At 40.7% G+C, this 18165-nt stretch overlaps 2 protein-coding genes across 3 annotated transcripts in view; one reads left to right on the top strand and one right to left on the bottom strand.

The window, feature by feature from the left end:
- The window catches only part of IQGAP2 (IQ motif containing GTPase activating protein 2), a 107094-nt gene that overhangs the window by 66709 nt on the left and 22220 nt on the right, over positions 1–18165 (top strand). The window contains exons 12-16 of the mRNA XM_059833487.1: positions 764–927; positions 9614–9704; positions 14216–14377; positions 15587–15729; positions 16720–16890. Coding sequence (XP_059689470.1) covers positions 764–927; positions 9614–9704; positions 14216–14377; positions 15587–15729; positions 16720–16890 — 731 coding nt within the window. The remainder of the gene's footprint in view (positions 1–763; positions 928–9613; positions 9705–14215; positions 14378–15586; positions 15730–16719; positions 16891–18165) is intronic.
- Positions 4522–7605, bottom strand: F2RL2 (coagulation factor II thrombin receptor like 2). 2 transcript variants are annotated; one of them, XM_059834328.1, is made up of 2 exons: positions 7411–7605; positions 4522–5715 (listed from the first exon to the last, which is right to left on the bottom strand). In XM_059834328.1, the coding sequence occupies exons 1-2, from the start codon at positions 7466–7468 to the stop codon at positions 4628–4630; spliced, it is 1146 nt and encodes a 381-aa protein (XP_059690311.1). In that variant the 5' UTR covers positions 7469–7605; the 3' UTR covers positions 4522–4627. The 2 variants fall into 2 exon arrangements, with proteins under 2 accessions (XP_059690311.1, XP_009813722.1); XM_009815420.2 differs by having other exon boundaries at positions 4522–5709.

Raw genomic sequence — 18165 nt, 5'->3', positions numbered from 1 at the left:
CCTCACAGGTGATGGGGAAGCCCTTGGCTGGTGCCCTTCTGGGGTGGCTTTAGGGAGAAAGTACCCTGAGCAGCGCATTTCAGCACCGTTTGGGGGTAGGAGGAAATTGATTTTAAAATGTTGAGACCAGTCTGAAGAAAATAAGTTAGAGGTTTTATTAAATACACTGGCCCATGTTACTTGCTGACTGAAGTCCTGAGTGCCACTGGTCTGAACAATCAAGTGATTTCTCCTAAGGTCAACATTATTGAGTTGGTTATTTAAGGTGAAATTTAAAGAAATTAGGTTAAGTTCCTATGTAACGTTGTAGCTGGGAGGTCAGTATGTACGTATTTGTCCAAATCAGGGTTTCAAGTAATCTGGTCTGAAATCACTTGAAAATAGGTCTTTCAGCACTGTGAGTCAATACGTAGGTGAACATATTTAGATGTGACGTCCAGCTTTTCCTTAAGTTTCGTGTAGATACTCCTGCCCTGAAAGTAGGGAAGTCTGTTTTCCTTTTTTTGGCAAGCATAAAATTCATTTTTATGAAGAGGTAGATTCAGATGAATCAATAACTGTGGCAGAAAGGAAACTGTACAACTTAATAGCTTCACGTGAATAGTTGAGCAAAAATAATTTTGAATCGGCTGCTGTTGCTGCCTCTGCTTCTTGTTACTTGATTTTTCCATTCTTCACGTTACTGCTTGCTTGGTATCTGATGTCAGATAAGTTTTATCTTTCTTTTGATAACTACATCTATAATAACTTTTCTGTTTCATAGGAATCATTGCAATTGGCCACATTAATGAAGCAATTGACCAAGGAAATCCTGAGAAAACTCTAGAAACCCTACTGTTGCCTACAGCCAAGCTGCAAGATGTGAGACCAGTAAATGCAAAGCATTATCAGGATCTTCTGCACCACACCAAAGCACAGAAATGCAAGGTTAGAGCTTTGACTGTTGCTGTTTGTCAGAACTGAAATGCCTATTCTTTCCACTTGCACTTGTGACCCTGTCCTATTCCCCCAATGTTTGGATTAGGTGTGCCAATAGGGTTGTAAATAAGCCAATGACAACAAACTGGCATTAAGTAATTTTCCACTACAACTTATTCTGACTGGCAAAGGGGATTAATTCTCAATGTATTAATACTAAGATATATTCTGTGTGTTTGTCACTACTGACTTGATGTAACCTTGCTTATTTTTAATTCTACTAGGTTGCTGCAGCTATTACAAAATGTGGGCAGCAGCAGTCCTGACACAGTTATGAATTTGTGCAAGGATCTAGTTACTAGACTGTGTCAGGCGGGTAGTTACAATATGGATGGGAATTCAGGTTTTTGCCAGAAAGGAGTCATAGTCATGCTGAAGGAGCCATGGTGTTCTTTAACAAACCTCTGGGAAGTACTTTGAGGAGTCTCAAATCCGGTGTTTTATAATAGTGGAGTTTTGCAAGTATTTCTGTTCTGGCTTTATCATGCAACAAGCTGGCCGTCTTGTATGTGCCTTCAATTTAAACCTGTATCAGCAGGATATTGCTATCTGCTTCCCCAAAAGTAGTGCCCTGGTTAGCATCACAGCTCAGGGAAGCATAAACAAAGATCAGCCTAAGAGCTTGCAGGATGTGACTGAACACGACACTAGCTAAGGCTACTAGTACAGCACTTAAAATGTCCAGTGTTTGGAAAAGACACTTAAAATTCACAAAATGCATTCCTAAAGTAATATGCTCAGCTGGAGGAAGTCCCTGAACTTTGGCTGGTAGAAACACTGCAATAAGCTGCCCAGGAAAGTGGTGGAGTCACCCTCACTGGAGGTGTTCAAGGAACGTGTGGACGAGGCATTGTGGGACATGGTTTAATGGGCATGGTGGTGTTGGTTGATGGTTGGACTTGATGATCTTACAGGTCTTTTCCAACCTTAGTGATTCTGTCATTCTGTGAAATATCTTCCATTTATCTTGCCACCTCAGCTGTGGTACCTGCTATGAAACTGTTTCCACAATCCACTGTCAGAGCTTTCAGAAGGTATTTGCACACCTCAATTTCTTGCTTGGGTTCCCAGGTAAGGGCTGGTTTCACTGAGCCCTGGATCCTGAAAAGCTTCCTCCCTTTCTGTGTGTGCTGGGAAGGGTTCGGTGCATCCTGACTACTTTACCTGTCCTGGAAGGGCCAGGGTTGGTTTTTGTGTGCGGAGAGAGTCCGTGCAGGTGGTGGCTGTGCAGTGCTGGCCCCGGACATGGCAGACCCTTAGTGCATGCACAGCAAGCCAGGATGTCCCCAGGGCAGACACCTACAGCCCACAGGCACCCAGGTGCCTGCACACAGCAGCCCTGCCCTGGCTTGTTCCTGACGGCTGCTGCTGCGCTCCCCCGGTGCAAACCTGGTGCCTAATCCTGTCCCTGTGTGAATGTGCTGATAGGAAACAAATGGGCATCTCCAAGTTTTGGAACAAAAATTGTGCAATCTCTTTGAAATGTCTTCATTCAAAAATTTGTGATGTTCCTAGAGACTTCTGCTGGCCTTTCTCTCCTGAGGTATTTTGTTTTTGCAGTCCTTTGACAACTACTTAAAACATCTCCTCTGTAAACAGGAGCATTGTTCCTGTTTAGGAAGAAAGGAAGACACTGTACTATATAGGTGCTCGCAAAAGAAATACTCAGATGCATTAATCTGACTTATACTCTATGCTGCTCAATCACATGGACATCACCATTCTTTAGGTAAAGACACGATTTAGGTTGAACTTTCCTTAAAAAAAAAATAAAAAAAATAAAACCAACATCCAAACAGAATTGAAAAGAGAGTGCAATGTCTAAAGTTTGTCTGTTCCCTACTTTTTACTTTTTCTGAGCCATGTTTATAAAGCAGATCTGCCTTTAATTGTATTTAGCATGTTTTAAGAGTGAGTGTGGTAAAAGGAAGTATTTGATTTACAAGGATCAGATAGGTCTGCCTGTGAACTTCCTGTGTTCCCCAGCATCTGGAAAAACATACGGGTCAAACCTGCTCGTTTATTCTATCGAGCCTGCTGTCACGTCCCTGTAGCTGTGATGGCTTTGGATAGTAGAGTCTGCACTGAAATCTCCCAGTACCCGTTACAGTTCTTAATCTCAGATCACACCTACTTGTTCCTTGCTTGAAATTGAAAATGCAAACCTGGAATATATTTATTCCTGTAATCTTAAACCACACCTTCTAACAATTCTTGAGGCCATTTCAAACCAAGTGTATTCAGGTCCCAGTGAAGAGAAATCCTGTGTTTAGGGAGCGTGTTATGGATACCTGAAAATTTAAACAGATGTGCCAAGCTCTGAAATGGTTCCTGTGTTACTTTATTTCTTGAGTGATAGGCACACAGGTTTTACAGTTAGGTTCAGGTTTTTTATATTTGCAATAGTTGTATAACACCTGGATTATTTTAAAGTTATCTTTAAAATCTGTTCTTGTGCATGTTGAGGGAATGGCATGATTAAAACTAACTTAAATTAGGAGCCAGCACAAATTGAAGAGGGGGAATCTTACCAGGCTGCAAATTCCTTGAAGATGTTTTCCAGTGCAAATGATTTTAAGTAAAGTTTTTGACAATACTATTATCAAACTGATGTGAAACTTTTTTTCTCATCACTGTCTCACACGCTGCGGGTACAGATATAAACACCAACCACTGAGCTCATTTTGTAGGAACTTAGTATATATGTAGCTTCTGAGTTTCTGTAAATGTAAAAGCTGACCGTTTGCTTTATTAACATGGACAAGCAATCATAACTAGCTTCAGTATTTGTAACACTGTAGGTATTTCCTGTGAGGATGTGGAAATACAGAATACTACAAAAGAGCTTCCCTGTTTTGCTTACCAAGCAAGAATAATGCATGCCTGGATTCACACTGATAAGGGTTAGCTCCCAGCAATCCTCATGGGATAGAGGAGTGCAGGCGCTGACGAAGTGGAAGAACAAGTCTCCAGTGCAAAGCTGGTTAAGCAGCCTCATAGGAAATGCTGCCTTGGAAGTGTCAGGCTCTGTGTGTACGGCTGTAGATTTACTGCGCCTTGAACCTATGGGGATTCTGGCTCTTTATTTCCAACATCCAGGGCACTATTTGCTCTTGGCTATGTGACAGGGAGCTTCTGCAAAGCTCAACAGCTCCCGGACATGTGGAAAGTGCTTTTACTTGTTCCCATTTCCACTGGGTCAAAAACTTGTTTTCACATCACTGTTCCTGCAGTGATTGTGGGCTGAGAGCTAATTTGAAGTATTCAGAAATCAAGAATGGGCCTAAAAGTGCTGTTCCGATATTGATTCTTCTTCTGGTGTTGAGAAGCTGTGGTAACTGATATTCTGGTTTCTCCTCTGTGGCCATGAAAGTGATTTTTCTCAGAAGGAAATGGAGGTGCGGAACGACTTCCCTGAATCTAGGTACACCAGATGTTGCAATATGTGTGATAAAATTATAGAGCTGGAGAAGTGTATTTCTGAAGATATTCCTTGTGTGGTGTACAGAAAGAAGTAAATTTTACTGAGATTGTGTTTTTTAACACTTTTTAATTTTTTAAGTTTAACTGTTGCACCTGAGGTTTGTTGCTACCTGGGTTAATACTATTAAAAAATCATAATTCCAATAATATAAATATAGAACTAAATTCATTTTTCCCTGGATATTTTAACCATTGTTAGATAAATATTGGATTGACTTCTAATTTTTGACATCAGAAAATAAAGGAAAGGATCAAGACAACTGTTTAAGCTGCTAAGGCATAAAGCAATTAGATAGAAAGAATACAACCCATCTGTGTTGTAATAGTAATAGTTGATGTGATGGATAATAAGGATAATATTGCTTGGCACAAAGCAAATAGCAAAGATAGTAAGGATCAAAAGACTGACTTTGACGTACCAGAACCATTCATGAGTCTTGAGTGTTCTTATAATTGAGACATAGCAGAAAATGATAGTTGCAAGAGGTATTAAAAACCCAAAGGTAGCTAAAGAAACATAGTAATAGAACTGGAAAGAAGATATTGTTTCACAGGTGTTGTGCACATCATGGCAGGTATAAATGTCCAGTTGTTTCACGTAATAGCTTTGCTGCATTATGCAAAGCGGGAGCATGTACAAGAAGACGATTGTCCACACGGTAGCGCAGACCGCGATGGCATAGGCACGTTTTGGCAGGCTCTTGTAGGTGAAGGGGTGAACAATGGCCACGTAGCGGCTGACGCTGATGCATGTGAGCAGCAGAATGGAGCAGTACATGTTGCCGTAAAACACTGCAGTGGTAGTTCGACACAGCATTTCCCCAAAAATCCAGTTGTTCCCGTTGATGTGGTACACTATTTTAAAGGGCAGCATGATGCAGAAGAGCAGATCTGAAACTGCCAAGTTTGTGTAGAGGATGGCAGTGCACACTGACCGGATCCTGAAGAGCAGCATCCACAAAATGATGGCATTAGATGGTACACCCAGTAAAACAGCACTGAGGTAGACAGTGGGTATTAGCTTGGTACTCAAAGAACTGGTTAGGTACTCCAGCGTGGTGGTGTTCACTTCTATTAAAGTGGAGTCGTTTGACTTTTTTGAAGAGCATTTGTGTTCTCTGATATGGATAGTCGTTGTCTCCCCTTCTATAGCATAAGGGGGGATGTAATCATAGTCTCTTGCTGAAATTCCACGGAAAGTCTTGATAAGAGACACAGTTTTAATTGCAGAGCCATTCAGTGAAAATTCTGAAGCTTAAAAAAAAAAGTTAAAATTGTTTAAAAGGGCAAAATACTAGATTAGCAATATAATTCACCTTCAGGTATGGAGAAAGGTGAACATCTCCATGTGAAAAGCAATATATGTTTAAAAGATTTGGTGGCATTCTCCTGTGTTTTGGGTGTTCATATCAAATGTACTCAGGGACAATCTTCACTCTGTCATCTCACACCCAAACTTGAAAATTTAGGATTAATTTTGTGTTAAGCAGATCTTTCTGCATTTTGCATGTTTTTAGTAAACTTTGGCAAAAAATATCAGACACTTGTGTAATGTTTATCACTTGTAGAGTGTTTTTCCCAGTAGTAGCCATGTTGGTAATTCATCACATGAACAGCAGCCTTGGTCTAGGCTGGAGCGGAATTTCCAAACAAACATGCTTGTTACTTCATGGATGAAATGCATGACTATGAAAGATGCAAAAAGCACTGTCTTACCTAACACAGGCTGAAATTTCCAAATTGGAAAATTTAAATAATCCTCAATTTTTTGGTCTCACATATCAAATTAATGTTATTCTTCAGCTTCTGACTAAAGCAAACCAGATCTTTTCAGCTTCTCATACATAAGGAAGGGCAGTTAGTCTTGAACTGAAAACAAATGCTTGGACTGATAGTAGATCAAATTTATTGGTAAGTGAATAAAACTTTTCATACAGCAGAAAAATTTTCAGTGAGTAAATATCATTAGCATGTGGGCAAAGCCAATGATACCACTTTATTAATGCTTGTTCCTCAGTCTTTAGTAGAGAATTTTGTAGACACATTGACATTTCCAGACAAAGCACAAATGTGTTCAAAATACTTTCTAAAACCATGTGTTGTGAAATAGGTTTTGCAGAATAAACAGCTGTGTAATTAATTTTGTCACTTAAAAATTTTCTTAGCTATGTTTAATGCAAAAAGGCTTAGTGTAAAGCTTAAAGCATGCATTTTGAAACTGAATTCAGAAGCAAGCTGAAATTTGGATGAAAACCTATGGGTTTTTCTTTTGCCTTTCCACATTGGAATAAAATATGGAAAAGAGTTTTATCAATGCTCCCTGAAAGATTTATGGTAGAATGTTTTGAAATGATAATGAGTAGACTGCATCCCTTTTAGTGATTTTGCTGGATGGTTAATTCAGAAAATGAATTTTAGTCACTCTTTAAAAGACATATATGCACACGCAGGCACATATATATATTGTATATATACGAAACAGCTTTTAAAAATGAGCTTGGTTTGAAAACAGCTTCAATTCTGCTGAGAAAAAAGAAGAGATTATTATTTCATCATTTCCTTTCGTTATTTTTGTCACAATAGTTATCTGAGCATTTCCTTCTAATAGCACCATCTGTGAAACTGTAATTCAGTTGAATGTTTTAAAGCAGAAGGAACAAGACTCTACAGATTTAAGATTGTCATATGACTACAGAAATAGTAGAGAGAAGATGCATCCAGTCAGCGCAGAAAGATCGCTTAAATAAAAGTCCTTATAGCAAGTGACTGGGGGGGAGGTAAGGTGTCACTGAAATGGAAGAATAAAAATCTGTCTTAAGTGAGACTTCCTAGAGTGTAGTTTTCTGTAATGATGCATGTACAACCCATTTAACCTGGTGAAGTGCCAACATTATCAAAAAGCCCATGTTATTGACTAAATATGGAATAGATACAGAAAGGGGGACTCACCTGTTGTGAAAAGACTGGAGGTAAGAGAGAGCAGTCCAGTGAAAACCAGTATCTTCATTGTAGTATATGAAATCCAGCTAGCCAAACAACGATGCTGTTCTAGTTCATCTCAAGAGGCATTTTGTGGGGGATTTTTTTTCCCCTCTGTAAGGGACTAAAGAATGATTGATCTGTCCTCCAGAAGCATCCTGTAGGCATGAGGTTTATGGTAAGGAGCTAGTTTGTTCTTTGTCTACCACAGCAAGAGGGTGTGACGTATCCAAATATGCACACATGACTCAGTTTCAGCCTCTGCCCAACACAGAGATAAAATTGCTTTACAGCAGCAATTTAACTCCTAATTTACCACGAGCCTGAAGCTGACGTGGAGGGTTCTGCTGGAATTTGTACATACAGATGTTTGGGGTAAAAAGGTGTTTCCTGGGAAAACCAAAGGCTGTGTTTAGTAAATCCTCAAGGGTCTCATCCACAGACCAAAATGCCATGTTGCTGAACTCTGTACCCTTCTCGAGGAAGAAGCCAGGCTTGGAGAAGAGTGTGGTGACCTCGGTTTAGCAAATGCAAAGGTGAAAGCAAGCCACGCATACAAACATGCCTTAAGAAAACTGTGCTCTGCTTTGCCTTCTACCTCCCTACCCACTGTTAGCTGTCTGTGCTCCTTCGACCCGGCTGCCGGCTCCACTCAGACAGTTCCCACCCCTCTACAGCCTGCAGCCTCTAAAACCTTTCCCCTATTTTCATCTGCTGTTTTGTTGATCCCTTCCTTTTTCTCTGCCTGGCTTTTTTTTTTTTTTTTTTTCCCCCCCCTCCTTGAATGCCAAATAACAACAGTTTGCTTCAGCAGACAAAATTAGCCAAAGTCTTGGTCTGGCTTCCAAGCTAGCAGCAAGGCTTGGTGTAAGCTGTACTTGGCTCCAGAGCAGTATTTGGGTCTGTTCTTGTATTCAGTGTGTAAAAGCTGGACACCAGATAAGGAATTCTTTTCAGTTTCTCAATCCTTTTCTAAAAATTGTCACCTGTACTTTGCGAATTTAGTATACACTCTCTCAAGTGTTAACTCTAACTTTCTTGTTAGAAAAACTTACAGTGATGTCCACTGTCATGCGATTGCCTGACACCACTTGATTTTATTTAGATATTCTGCTACCTTGTTTACATATATGATGCTAACTGAATAGTCTGTCTCTAAGGTTTTTTACCCAGTTTTCTTTCTGTAATTTCTGCAGATAACAGATTTATTGGATTTTTGGCCTGGAGCTGCGTGCAAAACCAGGGGTATTCATTGCGAAGCTGGTTCTTTGTCCACAGTGGTTTAGCTTTAGAGAGTTTCTGGAGTTTTTTTCCTGAAATATTTGTGTGTATATACTCCTAGATCTTTATCGAATCAGTACATTCCAGTTTCTCTTATCATTAGTCTATTATAGACTTGGTACTCCTATTTCCTCTTTCAAATGACTTTTGTTCCCCCACCCACTGGATTAGATTTTAAATGTCACTTTAGCTCAGAAACCTTATTCTTCTCAGCTGAAGTGTTGGTTCACCTGTGAACCTGGGCAGCCGGAGCAGGGCTGGCTAGTGAGCCCACTTTCCTGCACCTTCTATTTTAACCTGGGTTTAATGGCATGTACTGTTAGCCAGTAGGAAGAGTGAGACCTGCTCTGCTGCTTAATTCCTGAAACATTTGCCACTTGAGCTAAGTCATCATTACTAAACCTGAGCTGTCTTTCTGTGTCAGTTTACACTGTTATTTTCTAACATAATGTGTACCGGTGTACACATGGATCCTTTCCAAATAAGGGATTCTGAAAGAAAGCCAACTTCCTCTAGTCTTCTGCTTTGTGCTCTCTATACCACTACCACAGTGCTGCCTCATAGTGTGCGGTTTTATTTAACATCCAGATTACTCTGCCTATGTATCGTGGAAATGAAAACGTTTCTAGCTTCACTCAAAATTTTTATTGGTCTTTAGCAGGATGGTGTCTTCTATACATGAAATCTTTCAGAGCTTTGTACTTGCACAAAAGTTTATTCAAGTCAGTAAATAAATATGAATGTGTTTTAGTGCTGATTTTAAACAGTCGAATTCTTTTTACTGCCCAAGGGCTTCGCAAGAGGAGATTGTGTATTGGAGCTCTATAAGTATGTTCAGACAACTTTTGTTATAATTTAGTTTTTTCAAGGCTTTTCTTTATCCTTTTTCCAGGAATCCCAAGATGAATCAGCGCTTCTGTGGCTGGATGAAATACAAAAAGGAATCAGTGACGCCAATAACAATATAAAAGAAGCAGCTACCTGTAAGCATTAACCTGCATCTGCATTGCTCTTGTTTTTCTTAGTCTTTAAAAACTGAAACTCGTAAATTTTTTTTTCCCCATTTCAAGGAAGTGTGGAAGCCCTTTAAATATATCAAAAGAAATGAGTGCATGTTCTTTGTCATACTGAAATTAGGGTGACTTAGATCTCCAGGGGTGGTGTTGGTTTTATCTAAAGTGGTAATCCTTAGGGCTTGGCTAATAACTTAGTGGATTTGGCTTTATAGGTCAACATCATGACCAAGACTTCTAGTGTCAGTGTATCTTCACATAGCTGGTGAAACAGAAGGATATGTGAATGAGAAGGGATATACTGTTCAGGGGCTTATTTTGCTTATAAATAAATGAACCAAAATCTTGATGCATGTTGTAAGAGCAAATTCTTATATGTTTACAAATTTGCTTATTCCTATTTCATTATAATGCCTTTATTAAGTGCTAACAAACAAAAATTAGGAACATGTTAACTTTAAAAGTAGTGTAAAAAGAGCACTCAGGCTTTTTGGAAAAGTGCATGATCTTCCAATCTGTAAAGAGGAGGAGATCTGCAGGAAAAATGCTGGCGCTTATCCTGTCAGAGCATTGTGTATTGGATGCACTCAACACCTTCCATCAAAGCTTGGCTTGAATGTAATAATTTTAGAAAAAATACTGACAATACCTAATAAAGTTTGGCAAGTAATGTAGAAGCAAGTGTAGCTGGGTGTATGGGGCACACTGGAGAGCATGGTATAGCATCCCTACCTGTTCCTGCCTGGGGCCAGCACAGACCAGCTGAGGCTGTTAGCTTGGCATTGGGTATTGGTTCACCTTCTGCTTGACTTGGCTTCGGGTGAGTCAGCGTCGCCTCCTTTTGCACCCTAAGAGCTTGTGAATACAACTGCTGAAGTCGGTGCATTCCTGCAGCGCTGCATTCAGCCTTTTGTTAGTGCAGTGCGGTAGCCTGTTTACTTATAGGCAGGCTACGCCAGTAGTTAGTGCTTGGGAAGTTGTGGGTGGAAGAAAACAAATGCAGCTAGCTATTACAAAATCTTCTATCCCTGCTACAGAAACATTGCACTTAGCGTTACTGCTACTTTAGAATTGATTTAATTAATACAATCTTAATGTAACCAGTCAGAAACACTGAAGACACTTGAAGTGTTTTCGTAGGTCACGCATCTGTAGTGAAAAGCACCTGGCTTGTGTTTTCTGAGGCAGGGTCAGATGCACACACATCGTCCCAACCAAGCTCTTGTACTCAGGAGTGCTGATACCTTCTTTTATGGACAGAAATGTCTTCCCATCAAGGCCACCCAGAGGCATGAGGAAACATCTGAGCACAGAGAAGGGAAGGAAATGCATAGCTTATAAACAGATGTAAGTTCAAGCTAAGGAGCAACTTGAAAACATCCTTGTTTGTGTCCACTGATGTAAAAGCATTAAGAATATATCTCATAAATGGCCTGCAGAAATTAGCACAGCGTTATCCATACACCAATACCATACAGTTTTGATAATGATAGGTCCCCTGCACCATCTACTAGTTGTTGTAGTAAAATTTTTCATATAATCTGTGTTTGTAGTAAATGCGCAACCTTTCACAATCAAGTATGATCAATAGAACTGTTTTAATAAGTCACTTGTGGAAATAACTACTAATCTCCTGTACTCTGCCCTCTGGGTTGAAAGGAAGCAGAGTCAGCACAGCACATTCTTCAGAAGAGCTCTAAGGTTTTGCAGCTAAAAACTGAGATTTAAAATTTCCCCACGGCACAGAACTGATACTTCCTATAACAAACACATCCTGTCTCGGGAAGTTAGCATGTGGTGTTCACGTAGTCTAAACTTAAAGCTCAGCTTGCTCACAACTTGGAAATGAACATTTATTTTGATCTGTCTCAGAGACACTATTTTTGAAAAGCAAACAACTCCCCACTTCCCACTCCAAAACTTTTGCAAAGGAGTCAAAGATTTATTTTTCAGTCAGAACAAAGTGTATTTTTGAGATTGCTGCAGTAATGGCAATAAAAAAAGGCAGTAAAATAAGAGAAGGTACTGACAGTTGTACTGAAATAGTCTTGACCCCTTCCAAACTAATTTTTATGCCTTATATAAATATTAAAAACTACAGTATTAAAATTTTAAAAGGCTTTTACAAACTGGCTTCCCTGTCAGTAAAGGACTCTATATCTTGTATCTCCATTTAGGAAGATGTGTCCAGTAAATGCTGGTGCGCTTCCTAATTCTTTGTGTGTTTGCTGTGCAGTTTGCATCACCTTGCTTCACTTCTTGAATCAGTTCAACCATTGTACTCCTTATGTAAAATGAGATTGGCCAAGTATCAGCTGTACAGCCTTCAGAAATAGACACCAATACTGACCTTAGTCTTGCACAGGAAGAGTCCGTCTGTCAAAGCAGGATCTGTCATGAGAGAGTCCATGTTATAGGAAAAAGCTGATCTTTAGCCCTGTTGAGAGTTCAGGCTTGTAACACCAGACAGCTGCATCTTTCGATATCATAGCTCTTTGAAGGGAGGATGGGTGTGGAAAAGAGCCATTCACAGTGTCGATCTGGTACTGGCATCCCATCTGCTGCAGGAGCAGACTGGAGCCCACAGTTCTCCTGTAGCTGGGGATGGCTAAGCTCCGTTTAGCTCACAATTTTACAGGGTTCATGTGGCCCTTCTTTAGAGCCACCGCCATAGTATTAATTGCTAGCACTTAAATGGAAAGGAATAATTTCTGTTGAATTGGGTGTTTTCCCTACTAAACATTTTTCTTACATTTTCCTTCAAAAATAAAGGCATAATTAATTAAAAGATGAGAAATAGCAAGGCAGCAGGGGACCTATGGAAACAATCCTTAGCTAGATTGTGTGCCTTTTTTTCTTTATAACAACAGCTTCCAGCACCTGTAACTATAGGATGAAAAGGGGTAAGAAAAGCATTCAAATACTAGTGACCAGAGTTGATGAGGCACATGGGACTGTGCAAGAGTAGGGCTGAGCCCCCAGAGCCACCTGGGCCAGCAGCAGCAAGCTGGTAATTGTAGCTTCCCAGTTTTCCCTGCTTCCTCACTGCTGAGGCTGGATGCCTGGGCACCACGATACCACAGCTGTGGTATAAAGTCATCTCCAGTCTTGTGGGGAGCATGTGTGTGCTTGGTAAGGGTCTGTTTCAAAGCACGGAAAAACAGCAGGATGCTATCTGGTAGAAATCCAGATGGTGGTGGTGTGGTTTTGTGCATTCACTTTGTTTCTTAGCTGGCTGCCAATGTATTTGGAGATCAATCTGTTGCTGTCTAGCCAAAGCTACCCATTCCACTTTAGTCAAACCAATCATGAAGAAAAACTGGTCCTCTTGCTGAAATGCTCTCCTGCTAGTTCAATCTCACGCAGTGCCTCCCGTATGTAGGCTGCTGATACTGAGCACCTTTTGGGTCAGCTCTGTGTAGGCAGAGCGCTGAGTGTGGGGATGGACCTCTCTTGTGTTGATCTGGATATACACAAGATAAGGAAAAGCGTTTGGTGTTGCAGTGTGAAGCGCAGCAGTGGAATGCAAAGGTAGCCAGGTTCACTTAAGCCAGTATATAACATATATGTTCTAGCCATATGTCTATTCATTTGTTCTTCTGTGCATGGATCTTGAATTTAGATGTGAAGGAACACCATTACAGACCAGAGCAGCAGTTTCTAAAGCAGCATATACCTCTAGTGTCTAAGGCACTCTGAAGTGGCGTGTGCTGCTACATGCTGTCAGGTGTGGTGGTATCAGCTCCTTCGGTGATGGTGGGACCTGCACAAAGCAAAAGACACTTTTGCTTTGTATGGGTAATGTTGTATAAGCTCAAAGTTTGAATATGCTTCACAGCATCACCTCTCAGGGCACTTTTATGTGCCCTGGAAGCAAAAGCTGCATCTCTGGCAAACTAAAGGGCATGAATTTGCTGCATCAGCTTTAAACAAGCTCCCAGGGGGTGAGGACAAGAAAGGGTCACTTCAGGATCCTGACTAGGATTCTGTTACTCTTGCCAGACTTTGCTCAAGGCAATCAGTTTTTATTCCCATTTTGTAGAGTAAAAGTGAACGTTAAGGTTTACAGCTTGTAACCTAATGACTTCATGCATCTCTAGAAGGCTCCCAAGTGATCAGCAGATGATGGCCTGTCTGTTAGGGCAGGCTGAGTGGGGGGCTACCTGCCATCCTCAACCCATCTGATGTGTCACTTGATGGGGGAGCAGCCATGCCCTTAGACCGCTCTCAGTTGTGCTATGGCTGCATCCCAGCCTGGGCAGAGTGCACGCTTTCTATCTAACAAGCTTGCTGTTCTCTGAAATACTTGTCCTTACAAGCATGAAGGAGGCTGCAAATGGGTGAAGCACTGAATTGCTGTGTATGTCATGCTGTCTGTGTGTGCCAGCCTTAGAAGACCATTATCAAAGTTGCTGGAGGCTAGAGTTGTGGGTACATAGAGTATAAACCACTTAATTTTCTATGTCATTATTTTACCCTAGTGGCCGTTGGAACATCAGTGATTAATAAGAGCTTGGAGAAGGGTGATTCACAGCCAATCCTGATGATACTGCAGTCCAAGTTTGGATCACGAGTCATTCCTGAGTGTGCTGAAACCTACTTCAGGAATCTCTCTGAAGCCAAGAACCTGAAAACTAGAGAAGGTAAAAACCTTCCTGAATAGGACAGTTCCATGTGTCCGTATCACTGAGGCAACTGGAAAACTAGCACAGAAGGCTTACTTAAAATCACTGTAAACCGAGGAAGACAGTTCCTGGTTTAAAATCTTTTGAGAAAAGTTATACTTGCCCAAGTGCTTTCTACATAATGTTGAACCAGCACACATCATCCAGACCACAGTACACGCTGAGAAACAAGTCTAGCTATTTCCAGAGTCTAGCTAAGACCTTCTAGAGTCTCAAACTAGCCTCTGAGTAAATTTAGGGCAGTTTCTCTGTGTCAATAGACTAATCCATCCTCTCAGAAAACCATATTACTCTCTGATTTTTCTTTTTCTGTTAGCAGATGCAGAGAAGAAGGGTTAGGCTGCACACTTCAGCTTTGCAGGTTACTGTCAAAGATCAAGCTAGGCTATGTCAGAATGTCCATGGCTCTTTTATGGCCCCTGCGCATTGAGAGAGCAGCAGGTGTCAGCAAAAGCTGGGGCTGGAATCTGCCCATAGCAAGACAATGGGGTGTTTTGTCATGTTAGAGTTGCAAGCTGGTTGTAGCTAATGCAGCCAAGTTTAGCTAACAATTAAAAAAATGTTACCATCAATGTAGTACACTTTCTTGCAGTAGATGGGCATGTTTCATCCTGCAACATGAGTTTTGAGAGGGCATTTTGCACAACTGACCTTATCAGCTTTACCTTGGGGCCTTTTGTCCATGAGGAAATGAGGTTTTTCCTGCCTGTCAGGATACAGCCTTGTTTACCAAAGCACTAAACAAGACAATGATGTGGATATAGGAAGTGTCACGCGTGAGCTAAGTGTCAATAAGGCCAGCATTTAGCCAGAAGACAAGAACAATTTTTTTTATAAGTGGAACTGAGACCGTGTTTATGTGAGTGATGATGGAAGACGTAGCACACAGTTTCAGGAGCAAGCACTAACTTGGCACATTGAGGTTTGGAGAAGTTGGCAGTGGATCTGTACTAACCTCATAGCTGTTTTGTTCTAGAAGAATGATCCTGATCCACCTAACAGGGTATTTTGAAAACATCTTTACCATGAACTGGCCCAAGATATATAGTGACTTTGCATATAAAATGGCTTTGTAGCAAATGTAGAGATGGGAAATGGGTAGGGAGAGCTGTAATTTATCAGTGTAACAGGGCACAAATGTGTACTAATGGTATGTAATGCTTTTAGAGTCTAATGAAAGTCCATGGATTAAACTTGTAATGAAACACATGTATGATTACTATTACAACGTGGAAACTGAGGAAGGTACCTGTGTTGCCCCTGAAGGAGTTGTACCAAAAACTTCATGGTTAACTGATGAAGAAATCCAGGTAGGTGGCTGAAATGTTTGCTTTCATTGCAAATGCAGCACAAACATTTGAGAGAGCAAGCAAGACATGGCAATATCAAGGGAAGAGGCTGTGCTGGGTGAGACTGAAGATCACTTTAGTTTAGTATCTGCTTCTGACAACAGCATCAACTTAAGTCTAAGTGGACAGTGATAGCACAGCCTCCTGTCTGGTATCTGACGATGATTCAGGGACATCCTAACTGGAAGTTACAGCATTCTTTTGAATGGCCACCAGCAGACACCTATGGAGGAAAGTCTGTTTGCTTTCATATGCTTTTATATTTTTTTGATTTCTCATTAGCCTGTGACAAGGAATTTCACGATGTATTTCAAGGCAGGTGGAACCATTTTATGTTTAAATCTGATCATCTGACAGCATTCTTGTATCTCCAAGTTCAATAGGATGAGCACGATACTTAAACTCCCTTACTGTAGAGGTTTTGTGTTAGCACAGAATATAGCTTAGAACAAAGTAGATCACGCAGGCTTCTCTGCAATATTTTTTTATTCTGATGCAGCCCATCTAGGTTACAGGTTTACTCTGCTGCAGAAACAGCTCAAGTCACAGTGTAGGTCCTTCTGAAATTCTGAATGCAGCAATACTTGAGTGTGCTTCTCTATAGAGAGCTCCCGAATTAGAGTTTCTAGATGTCTGTCCTCTTCAAAAAACTTTTAAGTATTAGGAAAGCAGAACTCTCCTAAAGTATAAAAAGAAACCTCTCTCAAAATAGCATATCCAGCTGAGTAACTGAGGCTTGAAAGGAGTTCAGTTACCCTTCATGTAAAATTCAGTAGTAGCAAAGTATGTCTTCCTTCATACTGATTAAAATCTAGGAGTAAATCAGAGGGGCTTGGATAGAATGAACATAAGCTGTACAGATGATGGAGAGAATACAGAGCCAATTTCAGGATGGTTTTGGCTTGAGGTTTTTTTGCTTCTAAATGACCTTTTTCCATGATCTCTTAACAGAGCATTGTTGGGCAAGTTACAGCAGATTACAATCGAGAGCAGCTGTGGCTTGCAAATGAAAATCTGATTGTTCAGCTGCAAGCCCAAGCAAGGGGATTCTTAGTCAGAAAAAATTATCAGGAGAGAAAAGCATACCTTCAAAACCAGGAGCCATCTGCTATCAAAATACAGGTATTGTTCTAAAACAAGAAGGTAACATGGCTTGGGCAACTTCCTGCATATGACAGGTGATGTGGCTGATTACTACCACTGATAAAATTCTCAAGTAGGTCTGTCTCCCTGTTTTCATTAGCAGCAGTTCAAACTTTTACATCTGCGAATATGTTCTTGTCCTCGTTGGAGTAATTGTGTTTTTAAATAGCAAATATCCAGTTTTAAAAGAATGGATCATACCCACCTGCAGTCTAAGTTACTTCAGTGGGACAAGCTCAGAAAGACATAGCCCTGGCTTTATTCTGAGGTGCTTAGGTTTTGCGTGGTACACCTAACTATGCACTGTACAAGATCAGAAGACATTTGTTGAGTATTGAAGCAAAAATTCCTTGGCAAAGCATGACTTAAATACATTCCTTTCTAGACTATCCCCACTTGGAAGTGGTTTGCCTCTGCTCCATGAAGTCATAGCTGGGTAGGGAGCGGCAGCTGCACTGATGTTCTCAGGCTTTGGCAGTATTTCTTGGATGTCTTCAGTTTGCTGAACTCCAAAAGGAGTATAAAGGAAACATTCTGCTGAGGGTGTGAACACTGACAAATGCATGCACGCTGGTTTTAAATGGTGAAATAGCCACCTCCTCTTAGACGAAATTTATTTCAGTCTTGAAAAACAATCAATCAACCCCTGTCCCCCAAAATTACAGAAAAATGTACCACTGGGTTTTTTAATCTATAGTAACTTAATTTAACAATTCACGATGATAAATACCTTTACCACTAGCAGCTGTTATTGGGATTGCCTTTTCATTTTCTGGCACAGTGTCTGAACCCAGTAAAGGACTGTACTGTCCTTTGAATTCAGGGTCTATGAACAGGTTCAAAAATATGGAGAAATGTAGGTAAATAAAGTTGTTCTATGTTTTCTATGGGCATAATAGAAATGACGTGTGAAAAAACAACAAGTAGAGGACAAGGCTGGTGTCACTGGCTGGATAGAGATGAAAAGCAAAGTATGGTAAAGTGGTGAAAGTATCTGTGTTATCCCTACTATTGGGTTCCATGCCAAGAGTTTGGTTCTGAGCTAGCAAAGGGAGAGCCAAGTGGGGAATTGAGGCGATGTTATCTGTGGTACAAGATGATCCTGAGTGACACTGGAAGACCAGAAACCTGGGAAGGGAGGCCAGACCAAGAACAATGAGGGTCCAGCTAAGTAAGGGACAACTTTTTGATGTAATGGGCAAAAGCAGGTAGAGTCTTCCCTGTGCGGGGTGAAGCCAGTGACTGGGAGGTTAA

Source organism: Gavia stellata, chromosome Z (assembly GCF_030936135.1).
Source record: "Gavia stellata isolate bGavSte3 chromosome Z, bGavSte3.hap2, whole genome shotgun sequence".
Taxonomy (NCBI): Eukaryota; Metazoa; Chordata; class Aves; order Gaviiformes; family Gaviidae; genus Gavia; species Gavia stellata.
Note: the sequence above shows the minus strand (reverse complement) of the source record. Positions and strands in the feature narration are given on the sequence as shown.

Bases quoted from the DNA above. Each gene is read 5' to 3' on its own strand.
- F2RL2 (XM_059834328.1), bottom strand. From the start codon at position 7,468: ATGAAGATACTGGTTTTCACTGGACTGCTCTCTCTTACCTCCAGTCTT. The intron at 5,716-7,410 runs GTGAGTCCCCCT...TTTTTTTTTAAG, and splicing joins CTCCAGTCTTTTCACAACAG to CTTCAGAATTTTCACTGAAT.